Raw genomic sequence first — 26,365 nt, 5'->3', positions numbered from 1 at the left:
GGCAGGCAACAAACCGCTGCACCACCCAGGGATCCCAGTCATCAACATCCTAACAGATCTCACCTCTTCTACTTCTACCAGCCTCATTTATTCTCCACATAAAAGCCAGAGAAATCTTTCAATGACATAAATTAGATTCTATCACTCTGCTTCAAACTCCTCCATGACTTTCCAGGACGCTTTGGATAAAATGTAAATGGCTGACCACTCAGAATCTTTGTATCCAGTAGGTACTCCTGGCTCACTGCCTAGGGGCTGAGATCTTTATGGACCTGTACAAAATGTTTGAAATTGGGGGGGGGGGGGGGAGAACTAGCTCCAAAAAACTGCAAAGTCGAAATTAATACATGTTTCTGACTACATAATATAACAATATGTCAGCTAATCCTAAATAGAAAGTCAATCGTTATGTAGTCATTTGTGTATTTTATCCTAATGAAGGATGTGGGCTATAATGTGGAGTGGGTCCCCTAAAGCAAGAGTATTATAGTGCCTACAGGGGTCCTAAAATGACCCTTTTGTTTTTAAAGGTCTTTATATAAGGTCCTGTATACCCCATCTGTGCCTACCTCTCCACCGTCTCCACGGTGCTACTTTACTACTCTCTCACTAAACTCAGCCAGGTAGCTTACAAATTCCTACAGTGTACCAAAATCTTTCCTGCTATGCCCCAAGTATGCCCCAAGTCCTTTTCCTGACTGGCTGCTTCTCCTCCACTAGTTCTTAAATTAACTGTAACCTCCTCCAAGGGACCGCCCCGACCAGTCCATTTAAAGTAGGCACCCCTCTCGCCCAGTACCATCTTATTTTCTGTTGTCTTATTTTCTCCATAACACTCTTTATGCTATCTTTCCCATTAGACCAATAAACTCTACTAAGGCAGGAAAATGAATGTGTCTTATTCTCTGTTGTATCCTTAGGACCTACTCCAGTAGCTGGCCCAGAGAGGACTTTAATAAATAGCTATTGAATGAATAAATGAATGAGGACTTCATCTTCGGGACGCCTGGGTGGCTCAGCGGTTGAGTGTCTGCCTTTGGCTCAGGGCATGATGCCTGAGTCCTGGGATCGAATCTCACATCAGGCTTCCTGCGTGGAACCTCCTTCAGTCTCTGCCTCTGTGTGTGTGTGTGTGTCTCTCCTGAATAAATAAAATCTTAAAAAAGAAAAAAAGGGGAGAGAGAGAGAGAGAATTTCATTTTCAAGGGAAGAGGGTCAAGCTAGTAAGTTCTGTCTTGGACTCCATCTTGGGAGGCTGGAGGCACGCACCCACGTCTGAATCTAGGCACCCAAGAGAGGTTTAAAAAGGAATGTTTGGAGGTTTCTTCCAACAGAAGTTTTGATGGAAGCTCTTGTAACTTACCCTACTGCGATGGGGGCAAGGGAAACAAACAAACAAAAAACGGGCTCAAAACTAGGCTGAAGGGAAAGGAAGTGGTTTGGAGCTGAGGCGCGGCGCGCCAGGCTGGGGCTCCCTTCCTTTGCACCCTCCCCTCCCCCTAGACTCTAACGGCTCCACCCCTTCCTGTCCGGAGCTTGGAGCAGAGTCGCTTTAGCCTCGGCTCGGGCTCCGAGGACCTTGTCCTCGTTAATTATTCATGAAGTAGGTGGGCACTATGGGCCCCAGGCTTTTACTATTCATGAGGAGGCGGGGCCTCCTTCCTCCGGGGGTTCCGGAGGGGGTTTTCTAAAATATTCCTGAGGGAGGAGGGCACTATGGGAGCCTGGGTTCTTGCTATTCATGAGGGGGCGGGGCTTCCTTCCCGCTGGGGCTCCTGGGAGGATTCTAAAATATTCTTGAGGCCACGGGGGCGCCTGGGAGGCGGGAGCGCGGCTCCGGAGCCGACCGGAGCTGGGTCCGCCCTCTACCCGGCGGGAAAAACTTGAGGAAAGAGTTTTCTTTTTTAAACATTAAGAAATTTGAGGATGGTGGGGCAGAACAACTAAATCCCATTTGCCTGTGATTCCTTAGCCGGAAAACTGTCAAAATCTGTGGTAAAAAGAGTTTTTTTTTTCCCCCAGTACTTTCCTGAGATAATTTCACCTTTTCATGGACTGAAGGGGATAAAAACCTCATCATCATGTGGTTTGATTCTTCTATGGGCCAAGTTTCTGCTTTGTGGCCTCCCTAGTTTACCTCTCTCTAGAGGTGTTTGGGGCCAGTATCCAAGCAGATGTGGTGGGTCTCTAAGGGTTTTTTGTTTGCTTTTTTGTTTTGTTTTGTTTTGTTTTTCAGGTTAAAACAAAATAGAAATCGCGGGTGAATTGCTATTGGACGGTTTTCTCTGAAGGAGGGGCAAAGTTCAGCCAAGAAGGCCCTCAAAGCCTTTCAGAGTGGGGTGGAACGGAGGCATCGAAATTTTTTTATTTATTAATATTATTTTGGTCAGTGATTCTCATTCTCTTGGGGGAGGAGAGAACCGGAAATAGTTTGGGTTTACACCGTCAGGGTTTTCAGAAAAGCCTGCACCCCCCTCCAGCCCCCCCCCCCCCCCCACCACCAAAAGCGTCCAGGTCTGAGTGAGGAAAATAAGGAATTGTTTAGAGGAGACTTTAGTGTTAAAAGAATGGGCCCATTGCGTTTTAATCCTGGGAGGTTTCAATATATACACTCAGTGGTTGACACAACTGCAGTCCCCTGGGTCCCCAGGTGTCAGTGGGTCTCTGAAGAGCCCGCAGGTCCCACCCACGTCCCCACTTGACACGCTCCTCAGAACCAGGACAGATCCTAGGCCCGATTTATAATTCTGTTACAGTGAAAATGCTTTATAAAGTGCGTACTGTGAAAAGTTAAAAACAACCTCGTGGATTAAATAAATTAACATTCTTCCATTTGGTGTATTTACATGCAGCCTTTAAAATAGATATGCTTGTAGAAGTAGATTGGCATGGAAAGGAATTATTTTTACTTACAATTACAATGGGGAAAAAAAGCAGATTACAAAAGCAGGGCATGAACAATGATCCTTTTTTGTTAGAATATATATTTATATATGTTTTTCACTAAGAGCCAAGTTTCTTGGCCATGTTTTCCGATGGATAACTGATTTTTAAGTTGGAATGTAACCTTTTAGGGACGTTAAGTAACATTGTGATTTTAGCAATTTTGTGACAAAAGGAGAAAGTGAATTTGGGTCAGATATATTTGTAACGCTTTGATGAAACGTCTTAGTTGTTACTTCAGAAACAGGGAGGCCTGGACTGGAGTTGTAGTTACGTATATGTACATATATTTATATATAAACAAAAGGCAATGTTTTCTGAATTGCAGCAATAGTGACACAAAGTCACTGGGTACTATGAATATTTTTTTAAGAGCTTTTTTGGGGGGTAAGTAAATGATCAGTGATTTCGATAAGTTCTAAGAAGTGTTCATTTTGAAATCAAATGGTGTAGGTCCTTCCTCAGACTTTTAAGTAACTAGTATTAACCAAATTGGAATTAGAAGGAAAATCATTGTTCATTTATTTATTCTATTCTTATTAATTTTACAAGACTTTGATTTCACTGTTTATTTGTGTTATATAGCACATAATTGGTAATGGTAATTCACCCTTCTTAATCTATTAGAGCTAGTAAATTTTAAAAACTCCAAACTTAGAATTTCTACTTATCTCTTTATTTTTACTGTTTCCAACAAAGAAAATGTCAGTTTTAAAGAAATAGAAAATCTTTACTACAAATTTTTAAAGCTACATTGATATTTTGATTTTTCTTTAGAATATAAAGATTGTAAAAGCAACGTATTAATTGACAGATATCGAACGTTTTGAATTTGTTACATTGGTTTTTTGTGTCAAATCTTTTACTTTTTAAAGATTTTGCATATTTTCTTAGACTATCTCTCATCCAAATACATGTTTCTTATTCTGCTAAAATTCTTTTTTGTAGAATATTTAGCTAAGAGGGAAAAGACTTTTAAACATTTCATATCATGTGAAATGAATAAATACACTCTTACTGGTTGAAACTCCATAAATTGGACATTATAAGTTTTGTAAATAGAGGGGCTCTTGGTTGATTCAGTAGAGCATATGACTCTTGATCTTGAGGTGTGAGTTTGAGCCCCACGATGGGGGTAGAGATCACTTAAAAATTTTTTTTGTGAATAGATAGACCATCAAAGTATCAACTTCTTGATTTTAAAAAACAGCTCTTTATTGTTATAATTTCCTTTCTTCTTTGTCTCTTGTGTTTTATTTTTCTAACCAGGGTAAATTCATGAGATAAGAAAAAGAATGGCGTCTAGAATAAATACTGGTTTCACTTTGATTCCCAACCAGAAATATAGACGCAGTAATCGTCGATCCAGCAGCTATTTTTCCAACACCCTTGGCTCAGATTCTCAGCCTTTATCAACGCTTGGAAATTTTAAAGCCTTGCCATTGGAAATATTCCAAATAATCTTAAGATATTTGTCAGGTGAGGTCTGGGGACTGTGAGTAACTATATAGACCCTCAATTTTTTTTTTCCCCAAGAACTAATTTGCCATCTTAGACAAACTAGAATGCTAGAATGTTAATGATATTTACATTATGTTTATTTTCTAAAGTTTTGTCATTGTTAGGTAAGGGGTACAATGAAGAAAGTATGACACTCAAACTCTTTAAAGCATGCCTCTAATTATAACAATATGATAACTTGACTATTACATCCCTGAATATTTCCAATTTTCCCTACTTCTCCCCACTTTTTTATGTATTTTATTATGTAGTATTATTATTAATGAGCTAACACGAATTAATAGATTGTACTGATAATGACATTCTTGTAATTAAGCTATTTTTATATATGTATATGTATTTTTTTTTTTTTGGTAGTGAAAGATATCAGCATGCTAAGTATGGTGTCCAAAACAGTCAGCCAGCACATTATTAATTATATCTCAACCTCATCAGGAAGCAAAAGACTTTTACTACAGGATTTTCATAACCTTGAGCTGCCCAGCAAGAGACAAGACTCTATCATACTGGACTATTACAGATCTCTAGGTAGGTAATTTATGTAATGAAAATTGTAACAAGTAAAGAACTACACTCAGTTAAGGGGATTTTATTAAACAATTCTGTTAAGGCCTGTGAGAAAGGGGATATTTCTTACAATGTGCCTATTTCTATGATGTTTTTTACTCTTCAGTGTGAGGACTTTCCCATAATAGTCCCTTATACTTATCTTTAAAGATGAGAGTATGTACTTTAATGTAAAGTATCAGTTCTTGTGATTTCACGTACCTACAATGTCACCTTTGCTTACTGTCTAGGTGGCTTGCCAGTGTGCTTTCTATGCTTTACTTCCTGTAGATCTAATGAGTTTTTTTTCTGAACTTTTCTCTTTCACCATAATCTAGTCCTTAAAATTAGAAAAGAAATGTAAATACCTTATTGTGGAAGATCACTTATTCTCTTATCAGAAATGATGTGTTTTCTTAAGTACTCCACACATTTACTAATAAATCATTATGCTATAATAAATTAATCTTATCAAAGGAAATTCCATGTTATCTCTTCCCTTGATTTATTGATTTTATTCTCCCTTCCTCAGAGTGCTGAAGTAAAATTCTAATTTTGACTTGACTGGTGACACCAGTTTAATTATGACACTACCTAATAATTAACCAAAGCATGGCAATAAAACCAAAAATTAAGGTGATGTTTTCAAATTTTAAATAGAAGTGTAATAGTTCAGTGATTATTACCTTTTAGTAGCCTAAGGATGCCTAGCTTTAAGACAATAAAATAAGACTATATACATGTGTAAATACATAAAAGTGTATTTGATAAGTGTATTTAATAAGATTAAATGAAAGATATGTAATCTGATTACATTATTGTTTCAGTATTTGTGGGTAGACTTAGTAAAGCCTGTAACAGAGTATAGCAATGACTTTTTGCTACTTGTCATTTAAACATCTTTTTTCAAACATCCTTAATTACAGAACAAGTGGTATGGTAAAAGAGCTTATTTTTTGGTTTTGATCTGAAATAATTTTTCTTCTCTCTGACCAAGACTCAATCACCTAAAGAACAAAAAATTAAAATAATTATTTGGAAAATTCAGTGGAAAATACAAATATGTATTGATCTTAATAGCCAGGTTTTAAGAACAGTTTTATTCATGTAATAATTTCAACCCTCCATTTAATTTTGGTGCAAACACCTGGTTTATGACTGATTCTTTAGGTAAATGTTTGATGTACTTACCAATTTTTCATGTTGCCATTGCTATCTGATCCATTCTTGTTTTCAGACATTAAAATAACATTTTCAGAATTCTGTGCTCTGAAGATTATAAATTTTAATTTGCTTCTTCATACAAAACAGAGCAGATGGCCAGTGTGAAAAGAACATTACATCTGACTCTATTTTAGTGGGAAGAAATTTTAAAAGTTGATCTCTAAAGGGTATAGCAGAGCACCTGTGTTAAAAAAATAAATAAGTCAACCAGTATTGGTTTTTATGGTAAATTGCAATCCTTAAAAATAGGAGTTTTACATTAGAAAAAGCAACCAGCATACAATTATAGCTTACACTTCCCCAGCTATGATATGCCATGGGACTGGATGCCAAAACATGAAAGGAAAAGAACTCAGCTTAAAAACCAAACACTGAAAATGTCTTTTTATGTACAAAAATAAGGAAGGTTTATATTTCAAACTCAATTCTGGTCATGTGTTGCCCAAACATAGCAACTTCTAAAAATAAATTGGATTCTCATAGATTCTACAGAATTATATAAAGTAGCTATCATATATGTTGAAAAAAGTAAATGTAGAAAACATTAAAATGGAGAAATTCATGATATTCAGGTATTTATTTTCCTACTATATATCTTATTTTTAGTGTAAGGAAAACATTGCCCTTATAGGAATGTTAACAACATATTGCCATTTTAGGAAAACAGAACACATAAAGTTAGAAGAAACAAATCATACACTTCTATCTCTGTAGTTCAAGTTACATGTCTCACTGGGAAAATGAAGGGTTTTTTCTTCTTTTTTAAAATATCTGAACACAAAATTCTATACATTCTTAACATGCATGCCCCATAAAAGGATATCTTTGAAGAAGAAATGGATATTTCATCCAAACTGGATACTTTCTGTGAGCAAAAATAACTTCTACTAACCTCTGTATTTTAAGTACTTATGATTTAAAATTTTTTATATGGATAAAAGAATATAAAATCTCTTTTCTCATTTTTTTTCCATGTTCTACAGTAGTAACTCTTAAGGCATTTTGCTTCATGAACATGCAGTTAATTTCAAGAAATAATTGGAATCTGTTTTCTATAGAATAAAGTTCCACTAGTGTATTTTTTGTACCTGTTATTATATCTTTTAAATCTAAATATTTTATATATTTGTCTTTTAATATAATTTCATAGTTTTGTAATATTTTATGCCACTTAGTGGATATCACATTACTTGGTAAACACCATATATTGTAAATAATTGGTGCCCTTGCTTCTAGTCTTCCTCTTCAGAACCATATCAGTTCACAGTCCACTGTCATTTACTGTACTTGACTTTCAAGGAAATGTTATGCTGTGCTTTACAAATACTCTAAGTACATTAATTATATTGTTGTCATTTTTTTCATGTGTTCTCTTTACTTTCTCAGGTCTGCTATTTAAAAGATGTACGTTGCTGCTACCCACAAAGGAAAGACTAAAGTACATTCACAAGATACTGGCAGAAGTAAGATCATACTTCTTAATTGGTTCACAATCTTGATTTCTAGTAAAGATATTTCTTATATCTTATACTCATTTCAGATCCATCTTTAATTAGTAGATTTTCATAAAAAATCTAGTAAAAATTGATGATAATCTAATATTATACCAAGTATCTAGAGATTATAAAACAGCAAAATATAGTAGTCTTTTACTTATCATAAACAATTTTTACATATAGCTAAGAATATCATTCAAGTTTATTAGATTTATCAGAGAATAAAAGTGTTTTTTACCTTACATGAGAATCCTGAGGCTGTTTTAAAGTAGTGATTTAGATATCTTATTAAAATGAAATAATTTCTGGGGCAGCCCAGGTGGCTCAGCAGTTTAGTGCCACCTTCGGTCCAGAGTGTGATCCTGGAGACCTGGGATCGAGTCCCACGTCGGGCTCCCTGCCTGGTGCCTGCTTCTCTCTCTGCCTGTGTCTGTGCCTCTCTCTCTCTCTCTCTCTCTCTCTCTTTCTCTCATGAATAAATGAATAAAATCTTTAAAATAAATAAATAAAATAAAATAATTTCTGAATGTTAACTTACTGTTTAAATGTACAAAAACATAGGAAACGTATTTTTTTTTTATTTTTTTTTTTAAATTTTTATTTATTTATGATAGTCACAGAGAGAGAGAGAGAGAGGCAGAGACACAGGCGGAGGGAGAAGCAGGCTCCATGCACCGGGAGCCTGATGTGGGATTCGATCCCGGGTCTCCAGGATCGCGCCCTGGGCCAAAGGCAGGCGCCAAACCGCTGCGCCACCCAGGGATCCCGGAAACGTATTTTTAATTTTAAAATGACAAAACTTTTGGGGGCGTCTGGGTGGCTTAGTTGGTTAAACATCTGACTTTCAGTTTTGGCTCAGATCATGATCTCAGGGTCATGGGATTGAGCCCTGTATCAGGCTCTGTGCTAAACAGGAAGTCTGCTTAAGATTCTCTCTCCCTCTCCCCTCACACACCTACATGTGCACTCTGTCTCTCTCAAATAAATAAATCTTTAAAACATTTAAAAAATAAAATAACAAAAATTTTATGATAATTTATGACTTAGAGATGTGTACTGTGTTTTTAAGCATAATCTCTGTATAAACTTTTGAGTTTCACTATACAAACTCAAACATACATCCAACACTAACAGTTCAGTTCTACACTCAATAGCATGTGAACTGTTTCTGATGCATTAGCTTTGTTTCATGTCAGTATTTGCACCGAGTTCAGGTCTATATTATTACAGCAGCTTCTCAGATCTTTCTGCCATCTATTTCTTCACTTCCCAAGACATTCTATATGCTGAATCAAGGTTATTTTTCCTAAAGCATTCCTTTCATAGAGTTATTTTCTTACTTAAAAATCTTTCAGTGGCTACTCAGTTTTGGCAAGATAAGGTCCAAAGTCCATAGCTGGTATTTTAGGGCTCTTCCTGACAATGCAGCCTTGCTTCCTACTACATTGAGCCTAGTTAAGCATGTCCCACATAAAGCTTCTATACAATTTTGTCCTTATTTTGTTTCCCTCGCTTATCTTTTCCATTCATTTTATTTGAATCCTACTTTGAGACAATGCTTTTTTTCACATGCTTCAGAAGGTCTTTTGATCATTCCCAAATTTATCTTGTTTCTGCTTTCACAGTGTCTGATATAGTGTATATTTGGTCATTTTAACATTTATGTATATTCTAACCTGAATTATCAAAATAATTTCATGTGCATATATTTTATTCTTCTAAATTCTTCTAAATTAATTATGAACTCCTTGAAGACAGAGACACTGTTTTATACTTCTTTTGTGATCTCACCTACGTGATACAATGCTTATTAGTTATTTTGCATTTTAATTATTTTCAATTAATATTGAAAAATTCCTGCATATTTCCATTAAATTTCAATGTCCAATAATTGTATGGTTCGATTGGAAAAGAGGAACTAGGGATCCCTTGGTGGCGCAGCAGTTTGGCGCTTGCCTTTGGCCCAGGGCGCAATCCTGGAGACCCGGGATCGAATCCCACATCGGGCTCCCGGTGCATGGAGCCTGCTTCTCCCTCTGCCTACGTCTCTGCCTCTCTCTCTCTCTCTCTCTCTCTGTGACTATCATAAATAAAAATTAAAATTAAAAAAAAAAAGGAAAAGAGGAACTGGGGTGGCTGGATGACTCAGTCAGTTAAATGCCTGCTTTGAACTCAGGTCATGATTCTGGGGTCCTGGGAATGAGCCCCCACCCATAGGGTTCCCTGCTCCAAGTGGAGCCTGCTTTTGTCTCCCTCTGCCTGATGCTCCCCCCTGCTTGTCCTCTCTTGCTCACTCTCTCTCTGTCAAATAAATAAATCTTAAAAAAAAAAAAAAAAGAGGAATTAATACTTGTTCTCTTTACAGGTTTCCTGTTTTAAATTCAATGGCTGTGCAGCTCCTATTCAGTGTTTAGGATTACCATGTTATGGCATGTTTTTACAGGTACATTTTTGTGTGTGTGTGTGTGAAAGAGGAAAAAGAATTTTTGAAGTGTTAACAAGTAGAGTATGTAGTCTACCTTTCTGTAGGTTAATAAAAATAATAGTAATCTAAAAGAGAACAAGATAAAATTATAAAGATTTGAGGAAGTGTTAGTCTAATAATGTATCTGCCACCTCAGATTTTTTTTTTCTTGAATTTCTCGAGGGGAAGAACATTTAACATTTATTTGCTCTACAGGAATATCCTTGAACTTTCCAGCCAATTGTAAAGACTAGAAGTCTTGTGGGTGGTGCATGTGTGTATAATAATTTTTTAGTTTTGAGCTAGTTATTTAAAATATGATTTTAGGGATCTCTGGGTGGCTCAGCAGTTTAGTGCCTGCCTTCAGCCCAGGGTGTGATCCTGGAGTCCTGGGATCGAGTCCTACATCGGGCTCCCTGCATGGAGCCTGCTTCGCCCTCTGCCTATATCTCTGCCTCTCTCTCTCTCTGTCTCTCTGTGTTTCTCATGAATAAATAAATAAAATCTTTAAATAAATAAATAAATAAATAAATAAATAAATAAATAAATAAAATATGATTTTAGAAGTGAAAAAAATGTAGCTTTGGGAGATGGTAGATGTGTGTGTTAACTAACCTTATTGTGGTAATTATTTTGCAGTATATACATATATAAAATCACTACATTGTACACTTTAACTTAGACAATGTTCTATGTCAATTTTATCTCAAGCTGATAAAATAAGAAATCAACTACATGATTTTTTAAAAGTTTTTATAAATAAAAATTAAAAAAAAAAAAAAAAGGGATCCCTGGGTGGCGCAGCGGTTTGGCGCCTGCCTTTGGCCCAGGGCGCGATCCTGGAGACCCCGGATCGAATCCCACATCAGGCTCCCGGTGCATGGAGCCTGCTTCTCCCTCTGCCTGTGTCTCTGCCTCTCTCTCTCTCCCTGTGACTATCATAAATAAATAAAAATTAAAAAAAAAAAGTTTTTGACTAATCTTTTATTATAAACAAAGAAGATAGGACACCTGGATGGCTCAACGGTTTGGTGCCTGCCTTTGGCCCAGGATGTGATCCCCGAATCCCAGGATCGAGTCCCGCATCAGGTTCCCTGCATGGAGCCTGCTTCTCCTTCTGCCTGTGTCTTTGCCTCTCTCACTCTCTGTCTCTCATGAATAAATAAATAAAATCTTTTAAAAAAGAAGATAATAAGATAATACTATTATTTAATGTTTTCAATATTAATGATATATTATTAATCTATTATATTCTAAGTAGTTTAAATGTACAGTTTACCCTTGAACAACATGGATTTGAACTGTCCAGGTCCACTTATATACAGATTTTTTTCAATAAATACAGTACTGCAAATATATTACTTCTCCCTTATGATTTCTTTGTTTTATAATTTTCTTTTCTTTTTTAAGATTTTATTTATTTATTCATGAGAGACACAGAGAGATAGGCAGAGAGAGAAGCAGGCTTCTAGCAAGGAGCCCGATGTGGGACTCGATCCCAGGACCCCAGGATCACATCCTGAGCCGAAAGCATAGGCTCAACCATGGAGCCACTCAGACATCCCTGTTTTATGATTTTCTTAATAGCATTTTCTTTTCTTTCACTTTGTTGTAAGAATACGGTAGACAATACACATATCATACAAAATGTATGTCAATTGACTATGTTATTGGTAAGACTTGCGGTCAGCGGTAGATATTAAATAGTTAAGTTTTAGGCAAGCCAAAAGCTATATGCAGATTTTTGACTGTGCAGGGGTGTCAGCACTCCATCCCCTGTCTTGTTCAAGGATCAACTGTAATAACTTATTTAAAACTTAAACAACCTTGCAAGGTTTACAACAGTCTTGCTCTGTATCCCAGCTTGCCAGCCACCATCTGCAAGCCCAGATTCTGGTAGCCTACACCCTCCTACCATCCCTTTTCTAAGATAGACTTTTGCTTTTGGGGGATGGGAGGTGAGTAGAGACATAATATAAACATATATTCATATAAAATTCAAAAGGTACAAAGTTGTATAAAGTGAAAATTAAGTCTACCATCAAGGCCTGTTGTTGGTCCACCAAGTTCCTTTCAACAGAAGTAACCATTGTTAGCAGTTTCTTCTATGTCCTTCCACAGAGAAAGAGATTAATTTTTAAACTACTAAAATCCAGGGCACCTGGGTGGCTCAGTGGTTGAACATCTGCCTTTGGCTCAGGTCATGATCCTGGGGTCTTGCACACAGGGATCCTGCTTCTCTTTCTGTCTCTCTCTGTGTGTCTCTCATGAATAAAATATAAATAAATAAATAAATAAATAAATAAATAAATAAATAAACAAACAACTAAAATCCAGTTCAACTGCTTTAAGAGAAATTTATTATTTTATTATTTTAAAAAATATTTATTTATTCATGAGAGACAGAGAGAGAGAGAGGCAGAGACACAGGCAGAGGGGGAAGCAGGCTCCATGCAGGGAGCCCGATATTAGACTCCATCCTGGAACTCCAGGATTACTCCCTGAGCCGAAGGCAGACACTCAACTGCTGAGCCACCCAGGCATCCCTACTTTAAGAAAAATTTTTTTTTTTAATTATTATTTTTTTTTAATTTTTATTTATTTTTTTTTTTAAGAAAAATTTAAATCATTAATCAACCTTTTTCAAAATCTAACAATAGTGGTGAGCCATTTGAATTTCCTTTCCTTTTTTTTTTTTTAAGATTTTATTTATTCATTCATGAGAGACGCAGAGAGAGAGAAAGAGAGAGAGAAAGGCAGAGACACAGGCAGAGTGAGAAGCAGGCTCCATGCAGGGAACCCAATGTGGGACTCGATCCCAGGGCTTCCAGGAATACACCCTGGGTTGAAGGTGGCGCTGAATCACTGAGCCACCAGGGCTGCCCTGAATTTCCTTTTCATATATGTTTAACTGTACAGTCTGGTTGGCTCAAAGATAATTATTAAACTTTGTCCTAATAAAAATTTTTTGCTTGTTCACATCAAAATGTTATTAATAAATGCTCATAATTGTCACATTAAAATGAGATCACTGTCATTTGTAAGCAATATCATAAATGATTAACTAGAAGAAGACAAAAGGATTTTATTATAGTCTAAAACTAAACCACCATATGGTTGTGAGTCAGATCTCTAATGTGTGTCCTAGGATTTTGGCCTTTGTTATTTTACCCATACTGCCAGAGTTCAAGATTCAGTACCATTTGAAAGTTCTCTGAAATAATGCTCCCTTTACAACCAAAAAAAAAAAAATTGGGGGATCCCTGGGTGGCGCAGCGGTTTGGCGCCTGCCTTTGGCCCAGGGCGCGATCCTGGAGACCCGGGATCGAATCCCACATCAGGCTCCCGGTGCATGGAGCCTGCTTCTCCCTCCGCCTGTGTCTCTGCCTCTCTCTCTCTCTGTGACTATCATAAATAAATAAAAAAAAAAATTAAAAAAAAATGGATCTTGGAGCATTTCTAGGATTTGTTTATGTAAATTTTCTTTTTAATTTTAACATTCCATCATGGATAAAAATTGTATGTTACTTCAATCATGTGCTACAGCAGTTATGCTCATAAGCTAGTAGTGACTTACATTTTGATTTGATGATCTGAACATCTGCAATGTTTCCTTTATTTTACTATTCTCAGACCTTAACAGCAGGTTGGGATGAACTTGAGTGCCATCGTGTATATAACTTCTTATGTGAACTGACTAATCTCTCCCGCAAGATGCAGACCGCTGTCTGCAGCAAACCAGGTAAAAAAAAATATAGCTCACAGGTAATATTATACAGATATTAAAATAGAAAAAAAAAACAGAGCTCAAAAGTATATTTAAAAGTAAACCATGGGGGATCCCTGGGTGGCTCAGGGGTTTGGCGCCTGTCTTTGGCCTAGGGCGTGATCCTGGAGACCTGGGATCGCATCCCACGTCGGGCTCCCTGCATGGAGCCTGCTTCTCGCTCTGCCTCTCTCTCTCTCTCTCTCTCTCATGAATAAATAAATAAAATATTAAAAAAAAAGAAATATAAGGGGATGATAAATACTGAATTAGATTGTGAGGCAAACATGGCATATGATTAGAGAAAGAAGTATTCGGAGGGCTCAACTGTATTAATAATATTTTGTTTAAGAGTGGATGGAGGGGCACCTGGGTGGCTCAGTGATTGAGCCCCTGCCTTAGGCTCAGGGCATGATCCCAGGGTCCTGGGATTGAGTCCCACACTGGGATCCCTGAGGAGAGCCTGCTTCTCCCTCTGCCTGTGTCTCTGCCTCTCTTTCTGTGTCTCTCATATAAATAAAATCTTTTTAAAAATTTTAAAAAGGGATGAGCATTACAGCATGTAACCATGAAAAACTGCCTACAGGGGCAGCCCGGGTGGCTCAGCAGTTTAGCACTGCCTTCAGCCAAGGGCGTGATCCTGGAGACCCGGGATCAAGTCCCATGTCGGGCTCCCTGCATGGCGTCTGCTTCTCCCTCTGCCTGTGTCTCTGCCTCTCTCTGTGTGTCTCTCATGAATATATAAATAAAATCTTTAAAAAAAAAAAACTGCCTACAATCTAAATGCCCATCATCAGGAGAATGGATAAATGAATTAACTATCCATACAGTGAAAACCATTAGTAGTTAAAATGAGTGAACCAAAACCACATGTAGTAATATGGATAAATCTCAAAATGTAAGTTGAGGGCAGCCCGGGTGGCTCAGCGGTTTAGCACTGCCTTTATCCCAGGGCATGATCCTGGAGACTCGGGATCGAGTCCCACGTCAGGCTCCCTGCATGGAGCCTGCTTCTCCCTCTGCCTGTGTCTCTGCCTCTTTCTCTCTGTGTCTCTCATGAATAAATAAATAAGATCTTAAAAATATATATATAAATTGAGAAAAGATAACCAAAGGATATTTTTAATATGATACTATTTTTTTTAAGTTTTTTTATTTTATTTTATTTATGATAGTCATACAGAGAGAAAGAGAGAGAAGCAGAGACACAGGCAGAGGGAGAAGCAGGCTCCATGCACCGGGAGCCTGATGTGGGATTCGATCCCGGGTCTCCAGGATCGCGCCCTGGGCCAAAGGCAGGCGCCAAACCGCTGCGCCACCCAGGGATCCCTACTATTTATATACAAATTAAAAACATGCAGAATAACTCTATGTATTTTTTATGGTAACATGCATATATTAAAAAATATAAGACCATAGATGGGAGATGTGATGTTAAGTTTGTATGCCAACTTGGCTGGGCCACAGTACCCAAATATTTGGTCAAACATTATTCTAGATGTTTCTCTACATTATTTCTTAGATGAGATTAACATTTAAACCAGTAGACCGGATGCGTGGTGGCTCAGTTAGTTGAGCATCTGTCTTTAGCTCAGGTCATGATCCCCTCATCCTGGGATCCAGCCCTGCAATGAGCCGTGCATCAGGCTCCCTGCTTCTCCCTCTCCTTCTGCCTGCCACTCCCCTGCTTGTTCTCTCTCTCTCTCTGTCAAATAAATAAATAAAATCTTTAAAAATAATAATAAATAAATAAATAAATAGACTTTGAATAAAGATTACCCTCCATAACATGAGTAGGTCTCATCAATCACTTGAAGGCCTTAGTAGAAAAAAACTGACCTCCCAAGCAAGAAAAATTCTACCAGCAGACTGCCTTTGTACTTGAACTAAAACTCTTCTCTGGTCTCTAGTGTGCCAGCATACCCTGCAGACTTTGGACTGCCAAATCTCTACAGTCTTGTGAGCTAATTCTTCAAAATAAATTTTTCTCCTTGTGTGTGTGTGTGTGTGTGTGTGTGTGTGTGTGTGTGTGTGTGTTCTGTTTTTCTGGAGAATCCTGACTAGTACAAGAAGGTCAAAACCCAAATTCAAGATGCTGATTACCTCTGAGGTTGAAGGGGAAGAGAATTGGGAATGACATACAAGAAGCTGTAACTGTACCTATGTTTTATTTATTTTTTAAAATCTGAAGCAAATATACCAAAAAAGTAAAGCTTTGACAAAGCTAAGTGATTGGTACACAGTACATGTTGTAGTATGTCTGCTTTTCGGACAGCTTGAGCTATTTCATTATGAAATCAAATTATAGATCAAAAGGCAGATTAGAAGCCCAATGAAACAATAACAAAATTAATTTATCATGTCCCTCTCTGGATCAGAAAAATTTATTGGCTTCCTGATGTCTTCAAAATAAAATCCAAATGTTTATACTTGCCTTCACATTCTAATCCCAACCTACTTTTTTTTTTTTTTAAGACTTTATTTATTTATTCATGAGAGACACAGGCTCCATGAGACAGAACTAGGCTCCATGCAAGGAGCTTGATGTGGGATTCAGTCCCGGGACTCCAGGATCACGCCTTGAGCCGAAGGCAGATGCTTAACCGCTGAGCCAGCCCCCAACCCACTTTTTCAAATTTATTCCCTACTGTTCTCTGTATCTGTTTGACATAGAGTAGTCTTTATCACTCTCCTCACTGTATCTCACACATCTCTTAAACATTTCTATTCATATATTTTATTCATTCTTTCTCTCTTTTTTTTTCCCATAAAATACCATCTTTTAAGACTCAAGTTGCCTGACTTCCTCTGTAAACCCTTTCCTGATCCTCAGGCCTTCAGTAATCTCTGTCCTCTAAACGTCTATGTTACTCGGCTTACTACCTCAGGGGGTACTTATTTCATATGACCTTAGATTACTGGTGGACTTTCTATTTACTCTTGTCTTACCTACAAGTAAGTAGAACATAAGTGATATAAAGATGTAAAACAATGCCACCACTATGGAAAACAACTTGATTGTTTCTCAAAAAGCTAAACATATTATTATCACATTGCCAAATAACTCCACTCCTAGGTATTCCTAAGGGAATTGAGAGCTGGGACTTGGAAAGATACTTATATGCTAATGTTCACCACAGTGTTATTCACAAAAGCCAAAATTGGAAACAACCCAAATATTCATCAACAAATGAATGGATAAACAAAATATGGTGTATCCATACAATGGAATATTTTTCAGCCATAAAAACGAGTGAAGTTTTGATACATGCTAAAATGGATGAACTTGGAAAACATAAGTGAAATAAGTCAGACTCAAAAGGACAAATATTGTGATTCCACTTAAATGAAGTACCTCAGACAAGCAAATTCATAAAAACAGCAGATTTGAGGCTATTAGGAACTGGGGGCAGAGGGAAATAGGAAGTTATTGCTTAATGATTATAGAGTTTCTCTTGGGGTAATAAAGAGTTTTGGAAATAAAAGTTGTGAGGTGGAGCAGCATTGTGAATGTAAGTGATGCCATTGTATTTTATACTTTAAAAATGGTTAAGATGGCAAACATGTTATATATTTATTTATATGTATATATAGATATAGAAATATATTTTCCCATAATTAAAAAATTAATAATATAATTTATTTTTAAAAGTTTGTTTATTTAAGGGGATCCCTGGGTGGCTCAGCAGTTTGGCGCCTGCCTTTGGCCCGGGGCGCGATCCTGGAGTCCCGGGATCGAGTCCCACGTCGGGCTCTCGGCATGGAGCCTGCTTCTCCCTCCTCCTGTTTCTCTGCCTCTCTCTCTCTTTCTATATCTATCATAAATAAATAAATCTTTAAAAAAAAAAAGTTTGTTAATTAAGTAATCTCTACACCTAACATGGGGCATGAACCCATAACTCCAACATCAAGAGTTGCATCTTCCAACTGAGCCAACCAGGTACCCCAATAATATAGATTATAAACTGTTGAATTATATACTTTAAATGGGTATATTATTTGGTATGTAAATTACATGTATTCTAATAAGTCTGTTTAATAAAACAAACACAAGATACCACTTCATTCCCAGTAGGATGGCTAGAATCGAAAAGTCAGAGAACAACAAATGTTGGTGAGAATGTGGAGAAATTGGAACCTTCATACATTGCTGGTCAGAATGTAAGATGGTACAGCCACTTTGGAGAGCAGCCTGAGTTCCTCAAATGAGTAAAGAGTTACTGTATGACCCCCAAACTCCACTCCTAGGTATATCCACAGAGAAATGAAAACATATGTCCACACAGAAATTGGTACACAAATGTTAAGAACAGCATTATTTATAATGCCCAACAGGTGGATACAACCCAAATGTCCACCAGTGGGTGAATGGATAAGCAAAATGAGGTATATCTATGCAACGGAATATTATTTGGCCATAAAAATGAAGGAAGTACTGATAGATGCCATAACATGGGTGGAACTTGAAAACATGCTAAGTGAAAGAAGCCAGTCACAAAAGACTACATACTATATGATTTCATTCATATGAATGTCCAGAAAAAGGAAATCTTTAGAGATAGAGGGTAGATTATTGGTTAAGGCTAGGGGTGGTAAAGAATGGAGGGTTGGGGGTGATAGCTAAAAGAACAGGATTTCTTTTTGAAGTGATGAAAATATTCTAAAATTGACTTGGTACTAGGTGTACATCTCTGTGAATATACTAAAACCACTGAATTGTATGATGTGTCTATCTCAATAGAATTATTTATTTTTAAAATTATTTATTTATTTATTCATGAAAGACACAGAGAGAGGGAGAGACATAGGCAGAGGAAGAAGCAGGCTCCCTGTGGGGGAGCCCCATGCGGGCTCAATCCTAAGAACCTGGGATCACACCCTGAGCCAAAGGCTCAACCACTGAGCCACCCAGGTGTCCCCATATCAGCCTTTCTAGGAAGAATGGTTTATATAATTCTTTTGTCTTCATAGGAAGTGCCCGAAAACTGGAATTAAGGATCAGACTGTTCTGTAGGAACGTCCTGCTTGATCATTGGACACATCAAAGTGATTCTGCTTTTTGGTTGACACGTATATTAAAACCATGGCCAATGGTGAATCAGGCAAGATTATTGTATATCATCTTCGGACCAGTATCTCCTCAAGATGGTGAGCATACATTTTGGGGGGATGTATGTTACAAAACTGGTTAATTACTTCTACTTTAGAAAGCATATCTTTTTGTACCTGCTCACATTCCTCATTCCTTATGACTGAACTATGTTTCATGATTTCATAGATGTACACAACTTTAGCTTATGCATAGCTTAAGCTTCAAGACTACAGGCCATTACCAAATATATTCCCATCATCTCTGGTATACCTAAAGATCACTACCTTTCATTTGTAAACATTACCTCACCTCGAGATTATGTTTGCTGCTAGAAGGGAATCACAGTGTCTGTAAAGCACAGTAGTAGTTGAAATTGACATTTACTTAATTTTGGGTGCATAATATGATTATTTGCATTTTTTTGTCTTTCTAATTAAGTTTTACTTAGATTATTGTTAATATTAGTGTGCAGTTCTTTGGTTTATGTTGACTATGTTAGGAGGTTACCAGTTTAAAGTATCAGCAGGAAACCGATCTGGGATTAAATTTTATTGTGTGTAATTCACAAAGAGAATTGGTCATAGGTAAATATTCAAAACTTGACTGGATTACTGTGTTTTCATATTAATGTTTGGAAGATACTCAAATACAGTGTGGTCTCTTTTGGGGAGGTTATCAGTAGATTTCATCTGATTTTAGTAAGATCATATTAATTGTTTATTATCATTTTTGTTACAGGAGTAGCATTATCTTTGAACTAGAAGTGCTGTTCTGCTTGGTGAAACTATGTTTTCTTTACTTCATGTAGCTATTGTTGCTAAACTTCATCACAGCAGTCAGAGACATTCACATTTATACTGTTAGCAGAATTGACTTTTCACTATGAAAGTAGCATATATAAGCAATGGGATTCCATAATGCAATTCAATTTCCTTTCCATGAAGTCTTTATCACAAAGCCAACTATTCTGTCATAGCCTAGTTTTTGTTTCAATTATCCAGGACAGGTGGTTTGGCAGAAAATGATAGAAGGACCTACAGATGAATCCAGTCTGAAAGATTTGGCTGATGCTATTAAATTATTGTATGACACAGGCACCAAAGAGTGGACAGCAGATGATGTTATCAGTCTTGTAGATGAACTATCAGGTAAAATACATATTTAACACATAGAGTAGTTGAAATGTATTCTTAGAAGACAGTTATAAAATTGTAAGGATAATGCTACAGGTAACAAATGAATTGCCTATTCAAAATCACTAAATGTTCTAAAATATTTAAAGAGTTTGGCATTATATCTGAAGAGAATGCATATAGTCAACTTCCTTTCCTCCAGTTGCCAATTAATATATATGTTTATTACTATTATTATTTGAAAGTTTCATAATTTAATTACCTTTATTATTCCCATTTTGCAAATTCTCACAAACAACCTAGGTTGCATAAGAAGAAAGCCCTCTCCTGTTGGCACAGGAGAAGGAAAACAATTTTTTTTTAAATTCTTGCAGAATCTTTTAGATTCTAAATTTTATAAGATTTCTTTCCTGATACAGAATTAGACCATCTTGCCTTTTGATCTATGTGTAGGAGGAATGCTTTGACTATATTACTAGGTAAATAAAAGCCTAAAAGCCACCATAACTTGGCAGTAATCTCTGTCTCTGGTTGAATGCTGTAATTGCAAAACTAAAGCACTTTTTCTGAGCTTTTTCCTTGGCACTAGTATTTCCAATAAGGTGATATAATATTGCATGTATTTAATGATGTTTACTAGAGCTATTATGTAATTTCTCACCAAATAACTGTTCTTCCTCTAATAAAAGTGGTTCCCCGTGAATGGCTTCTAGAGAATAATGCACGTCTCCTAATCCTAAGTGGGAACAACATCTGTTTCACTTTCATGGCTAGTAAAGCTGTGAATGGACGGGCCATTGAACTGGCAAAGCTCATTGTCTTTTTGGCTTTGGTAAGTATGAACAAATTTTTCTCTAGCAAATTGTTTACCATGATAGTTGGCTTACCAGAGAGCTGCCCTGAAGGAACAGAAATACGTTCAAAATATTTTGAAAGAATCAGTATTTAAGGGCAGCCTGGGTGGCTCAGCAGTTTAGCGCTGCCTTCTGTCCAGGTCCTGATCCTGGAGACCTGAGATTAGGTCCCATGTCGGGCTCCCCACATGGAGCCTGCTTCTCCCTCTGCCTGTGTCTCTGCCTCTCTCTGTGTTTGTGTCTCTCATGAATAAATAAATAAATAAAACCTTTAAAAAAAGAATAAGTATTTAAGCATATATTTTTATGTATACTTAAAAATCTATCTATATATTATCATATCATATTTGGAATTGCTCCTTATATTAACGTCTCCCCACTTTATGTCCATATTTTCATTATGCAGCTCTGCCGAGTTATATTCTTTTTCTAAAATTCCACTTAAAAACACTTTTTATGATTTGCTTCAAAATAATCAGTGGGCAGCAGGGAGAGGATGTGAAAGTAAATGGTAGTAAAGAGGAGACAATAAGTGGTGAAACTAGGGAATGGCTATTGAAAGTTCATTATACTGTTATCTCCACTTTTGTATAGTTAAAATGTTTTTCAAAAGAAAACATTAAAGAGGCATTAAACGGGGTGGCTCAGTTAGTTAAGTATCCGACTCTTGATTTTGGCTCAGGTCAGGATCTCAGGGTCATGAGATCTAACCCAGCGTCAGAATCCGTGCTAGACATGGAGCCTGCCTAGATTCTCTCCTTCTCTCTCTGTTCCTCTCCCACCCCCCTCATACTCTCTCTAAAAATAATACTAATAAATAAAACATTAAAAATATATCAAATATTCATTCAACACAAATTGAGTGCTTTACTATGGGCCATATACTGTATGAGATTCTAAGACTATGGAAATTAATAGAACAAATCTTCTACCAAAAGCTGCTTAAGGTCTTTGAGATATCAAGGTATATATAAATAAGTTAAGTGTGATAAGTACAAAAATATATGTACAAAAAAATACAAACAGAGGTAGCAGAGAGGAACCAATGTTGGGTGAATACAGAGCACAGGGCTTCCCTAGCCTCAGTAGAAATATGTTTCTAAAAATGGATAGGAGGAATTTGCCAGGAGATTGGGGGGAGGTACAAATTATTCAAGGGTGTACCTGCATGAGTTACATAGAAATGTCATTGATTTGGCTACCATCACAGATGCCATCCCAACCAGTGCTTCAGAAGCGCTGGAATAGTCTTCCAGGTGACTCTTGTCAGGAGTGACTGAATGTAATCCATTTCCTATGGAATGGAGACAAGGACCTTTACCAGCCCAACTGCTTAAAACATGAGAAACCTCTGTGGCTCTTCTTATAATGTGAAACTGTGAAGAAAACTACTAAGTTAACTACATTCTCAGTGTAAATATTTATTTTAGTAATTAAGCAGATTGCCTCAGAGAGAGAGAAATAGAACTGCATGGCTATATGTGCAGGACTGTAAGCAGCTCAGTATTACTTCTGGAGTAATATGTGCAGAGGAGGAGGAGGAGGAGGAGGAGGAGGTAAGGCTAGATAGGAAGGGAAAGGCTAGGTAAGGAAGGGCTTTGTCAGCCATTCTGTGGGGCTTGAACATATCCTCTAATAGGAAGCTGCTGAAAAGTTTTAGGAAGGTGAGAGACATGATCAGTTTTAAGTTTTTGGAAAGTCACTTTGGCAGCACTATAGCAAGTAGAATGAAAAGCAAGTCACTTTGGGTGACTTCCCTAGAAAACCTCCGATAAACATCTCAACTCTGATCACTGATTTTCTCTAAGTGGTTTCAGATTTGTCTTTTATCTTCATTTACTACTAGTGTTCTAAAGCCATTGAATGTGTGGTAAATCATCTCCCAGAAGAGATTGAGAGTTCTTTGACATCCAGGACTAGGTGGCTTATTTTTTTCATAGTATCTGGAAGAGTGCGCTACACATAATATATAGTCAATGAATCTTTCCTGCCAGGTTTATGTTATAACTAAATGTTGCACTACTATATGGTTTATCTTCATGCTGTGTATTATTTGGCTGAGTGAATTAAATTAGAATGTTAGTAAATAAACCTCTTTCCTTCTGGCCAGTTTTAATTAACATGTAATCGCTAAATATTTTATTCTTTTAAAGATTTTATTTATTTGAGACTGAGTAAGAGAGAGAGCATAGATGGGGGGGGGGTGATATAGAAGGGGAGGGGAGGCAGAGGGAGAGGGAGAAGCAGACTCCCTCCCTGCTGAGCAGAGCAGCAGATGCTGGGCGGGATCCAAGGATCCTGGGATCACAACTCAAGCTGAAGTCAGACATCCAACCAACTGAGCCACCCAAGTGTCCTTAAATATTTTATCTTTTGGGCAGCCCGGGTCCTCAGCGGTTTAGCACTGCCTTTGGCCCAGGGCGTGATCCTGAAGACCTGGGATTGAGTCCCCTCCATCCCCTGCATGGAGCCTGCTTCTCCCTCTGCCTGTATCTGCCTGTGTGTCTCATGAATAAATAAATAAAATCTTAAAAAAAATTTTTTATCTTTTAAACAATAGGTAAATATTCCCTGCAGCTTTCACGGTGGAGTCACCATAGTTCTCTTGCCTATTAAAATTGCCTGTTTGTTGGGGCACTTGGGTGGCTCAGTTGGTTTGGGTGTCTGCCTTGGGCTTGGATCATGATACCAGAGTCCTGGGACTGAGTCCCACATCGGGACTGGTGAGCAGGGAGTCTTCTTCTCCCTCTGCCCTTCCCCTCTGCTCATGGTTTCTCTTTCTCTCTTAAATAAATAAATAAAATGTTTAAAATATGTAAATAGGGATTCCTGGGTGGCTCAGTGGTTTAGCGCCTGCCTTTGGCCCAGGGCGCGATCCTGGAGTCCCGGGACGAGTTCCGCGTCGGGCTCCCGGCATGGAGACTGCTTCTCCCTCCTCCTGTGTCTCTGCCTCTCTCTCTCTCTCTAGGTCTATCATGAATAAATAAATAAATGAATAAATAAATAAATAAATAAATAAATAAATAAATAAATTTTAAAAATATGTAAATAATAAAATTGCCTGTTTGTCACCCTTGAATTTCTGGAAAATAAAGGCCCTGTCTTTACGGCTTAACCATTGTACCTCTAGCTTTTAGCATCTGCTCAGTAAATATTAACCAAGTGACTAAATGAGCAGAAATCTTATTTTTGATGTGTCTAATATTTGCAATATTAGTTCTTACATTAATAAATAATGTGCTATGATAATCTTGAGCAAAGCTTTTATTTACATCATATTTTTTGCCACTAAAATTGTACCATTTGAAAGCAAAGGAGAATTAAATGTAAAAGCATTTCCCACTTATAAACTCAATATGATGTCATGTGTAATAACTTATGTAAAGTCATAAAGCATCATTGTCAGTACCATTTTCAAATTCTACAGTTTTCTTCACATGAAGATTTACTGTAACTCTTTTCGTTATCTAAATCAGGTATGTGAGAAAGAACTCTACTGCATGGATTGGGCAGTTAAAATGATGCAAAAAGTCTGTAAAGTCTTTAGCACTCCAGTGGAAAGAAATAACTTCCTACAGAGTGTGGCAAATGCGTTTGCATGTGTTATAATGGAAATGCTGCAGTCAGTTATGTCCGGTGAGTGAGAATGCGTGTAGACGGTGCACAGGTGTGACTAAAATGCATCCTGGTCTCCACTGAAAACAGAGCTAATTCCATGGAGACTTTTATTTCTAAACCAAGAATAGAAGAAGCAGACCTTTGTTTGTTTGTTTTTCCACAAGATATATTTAGCTCTTGGTTTTGCTCCTTTTTATATCTCGTATGGATTTTAATGGAAAACCTAAAGAGTCTGCTCTGAAAGGAACGAGTTTCAGTTTTGCACAGCAAAATGCTCACTTGCTCACTTACCATCTATCATAAACATCATAATAATGCCCTATGTTGTTTTGTTGCAACATATATTATTGTATAGTTTTATTAGGTAGCCAACATGATAATCAACCCTGTTTTACAGATGAGAAAACTAAGGTGAAGAGAAATTATTTGACTTGCCCAGGGTCATGGAGTTAGGGGCAGTAAAGCATGGACCAGCATCCTTTTCTGCTGACTTCTTATATAGAGCTCTTATCTGATTCCCTGATTTCAGTGTTAACATCTGACTTAGTAAAGATCACTAAGAAGTCTTCTGTTACATATTATTAGGGAAAATTGGAACATCTTGTTCCAAATAAATCATGTATTTAAAAATTTAACTGTCATTTCCTTTTCCCTACTGTCCATTCCTGTGTGGGGCATACAGGAGACCGTGATGAAGATGACAGAAGCTTCTTGAATCTGTTCCATCTTGTGCATGCTCAGGCTAACTTCCATAAGGAAGTCTTGTATTTGACCATGAATACTCTTTCTACCTAAATACTCAAAAAGCCTTGCATTGAGAGAATACCTCACTGAACTAACAATTCCAAGAGTGCTACTTTTCCACCCTCAAAGAACAGCAGCCATGGGACTTTTTATCACCTAAGTGACCTAAGAACTCAAAACCTGTACAGAATTTTAGAAGCAACTGCTTGCCCTATTACTAACATAAAAATTACAGGCAAATCCAAGAGTGTATTGAGATTTCTCGGGAAAACAAGCTGTGCCTCTCCAGATTTTGGTAAACCTCACACCCAACTCAATACAGCATTAGTGTCCGAGAATCTGGGGCCAACCTGTATGTGGATGTTTGAAGCAAGGGAAAATTGTTTTCTAGGTAGAGCTGACTCAAATTCACTAAATGGTTTATATCTGTTCTCTTTGCTGAGGTTCTGTAGACATAATCTAGAATGTTTTGTGAGGATCTGCAATATGATGTTTTGGAATGTACAGATATAAATCACATCTTTTACCACCTTTTTGGCATATGATTAAAAAACATTATATTTTGTTCATGTTTTGCATGAACTAACAGATCAAAAACCAAAGGAAGTGTGTCTACACATATTCATACATATGTGTGTGTGTGTGTATATATACACACACACACACATACACATTTTCCTCTTTAAGACAAAAGTTTATAAATAGAGGAAAGTATACGTTGTCTTAATACAATTAAATCATCTTTTATGCCTTCCTGGAGATTAGAGTAAAATGTTGCAAATAAGAGAAAATATAAAATAAAGTACCTGTTCTGCTGCCAGAACAATCTTTACAAATAATTTGCACTTCTTCCTAAAGCTTTCCTCCCTGTCTTAAAGAGTGGAACTTGAAGGAAACTGGAAGCAGCATGCATTGGCTAGAGCAGCCCTGAGAGGGTGGAGTTTTCACACAAGTAAATGGATTC

The 26,365-nt window shown here is 37.2% G+C and overlaps 1 protein-coding gene across 2 annotated transcripts; it reads left to right on the top strand.

Moving 5' to 3' along the window:
- Nucleotides 1-1,540: 1,540 nt before the first annotated feature.
- FBXO47 (F-box protein 47) lies at nucleotides 1,541-26,002 on the top strand. Of its 2 annotated transcripts, XM_041726058.1 has the most exons (12): nucleotides 1,541-1,603; nucleotides 2,237-2,385; nucleotides 4,213-4,422; nucleotides 4,822-4,992; nucleotides 7,621-7,697; nucleotides 10,096-10,173; nucleotides 13,828-13,936; nucleotides 18,932-19,108; nucleotides 20,054-20,200; nucleotides 20,875-21,017; nucleotides 24,516-24,675; nucleotides 25,340-26,002. In XM_041726058.1, exons 3-12 carry the CDS (start codon nucleotides 4,239-4,241, stop codon nucleotides 25,450-25,452), a joined length of 1,359 nt encoding a protein of 452 aa, XP_041581992.1. In that variant the 5' UTR covers nucleotides 1,541-1,603; nucleotides 2,237-2,385; nucleotides 4,213-4,238; the 3' UTR covers nucleotides 25,453-26,002. The 2 variants fall into 2 exon arrangements, with proteins under 2 accessions (XP_041581992.1, XP_041581991.1); XM_041726057.1 differs by lacking the exons at nucleotides 1,541-1,603; nucleotides 2,237-2,385 and adding an exon at nucleotides 1,865-1,995.
- The last annotated feature ends 363 nt before the right edge of the window (nucleotides 26,003-26,365 follow it).

The sequence above is a fragment of the Vulpes lagopus genome, chromosome 12 (assembly GCF_018345385.1).
Source record: "Vulpes lagopus strain Blue_001 chromosome 12, ASM1834538v1, whole genome shotgun sequence".
Taxonomy (NCBI): Eukaryota; Metazoa; Chordata; class Mammalia; order Carnivora; family Canidae; genus Vulpes; species Vulpes lagopus.
The sequence above is the reverse complement of the archived record's forward strand: the minus strand, read 5'-3'. Positions and strand labels throughout refer to the sequence as shown.

Excerpts from the sequence above, each read along its gene's own strand:
- FBXO47 (XM_041726058.1), top strand. The coding sequence starts at position 4,239 with ATGGCGTCTAGAATAAATACTGGTTTCACTTTGATTCCCAACCAGAAA. Across the intron at positions 7,698-10,095 it reads TTCACAAGATACTGGCAGAA|GTTTCCTGTTTTAAATTCAA; the intron begins GTAAGATCATAC and ends TTCTCTTTACAG. Across the intron at positions 24,676-25,339 it reads GCTGCAGTCAGTTATGTCCG|GAGACCGTGATGAAGATGAC; the intron begins GTGAGTGAGAAT and ends TGGGGCATACAG.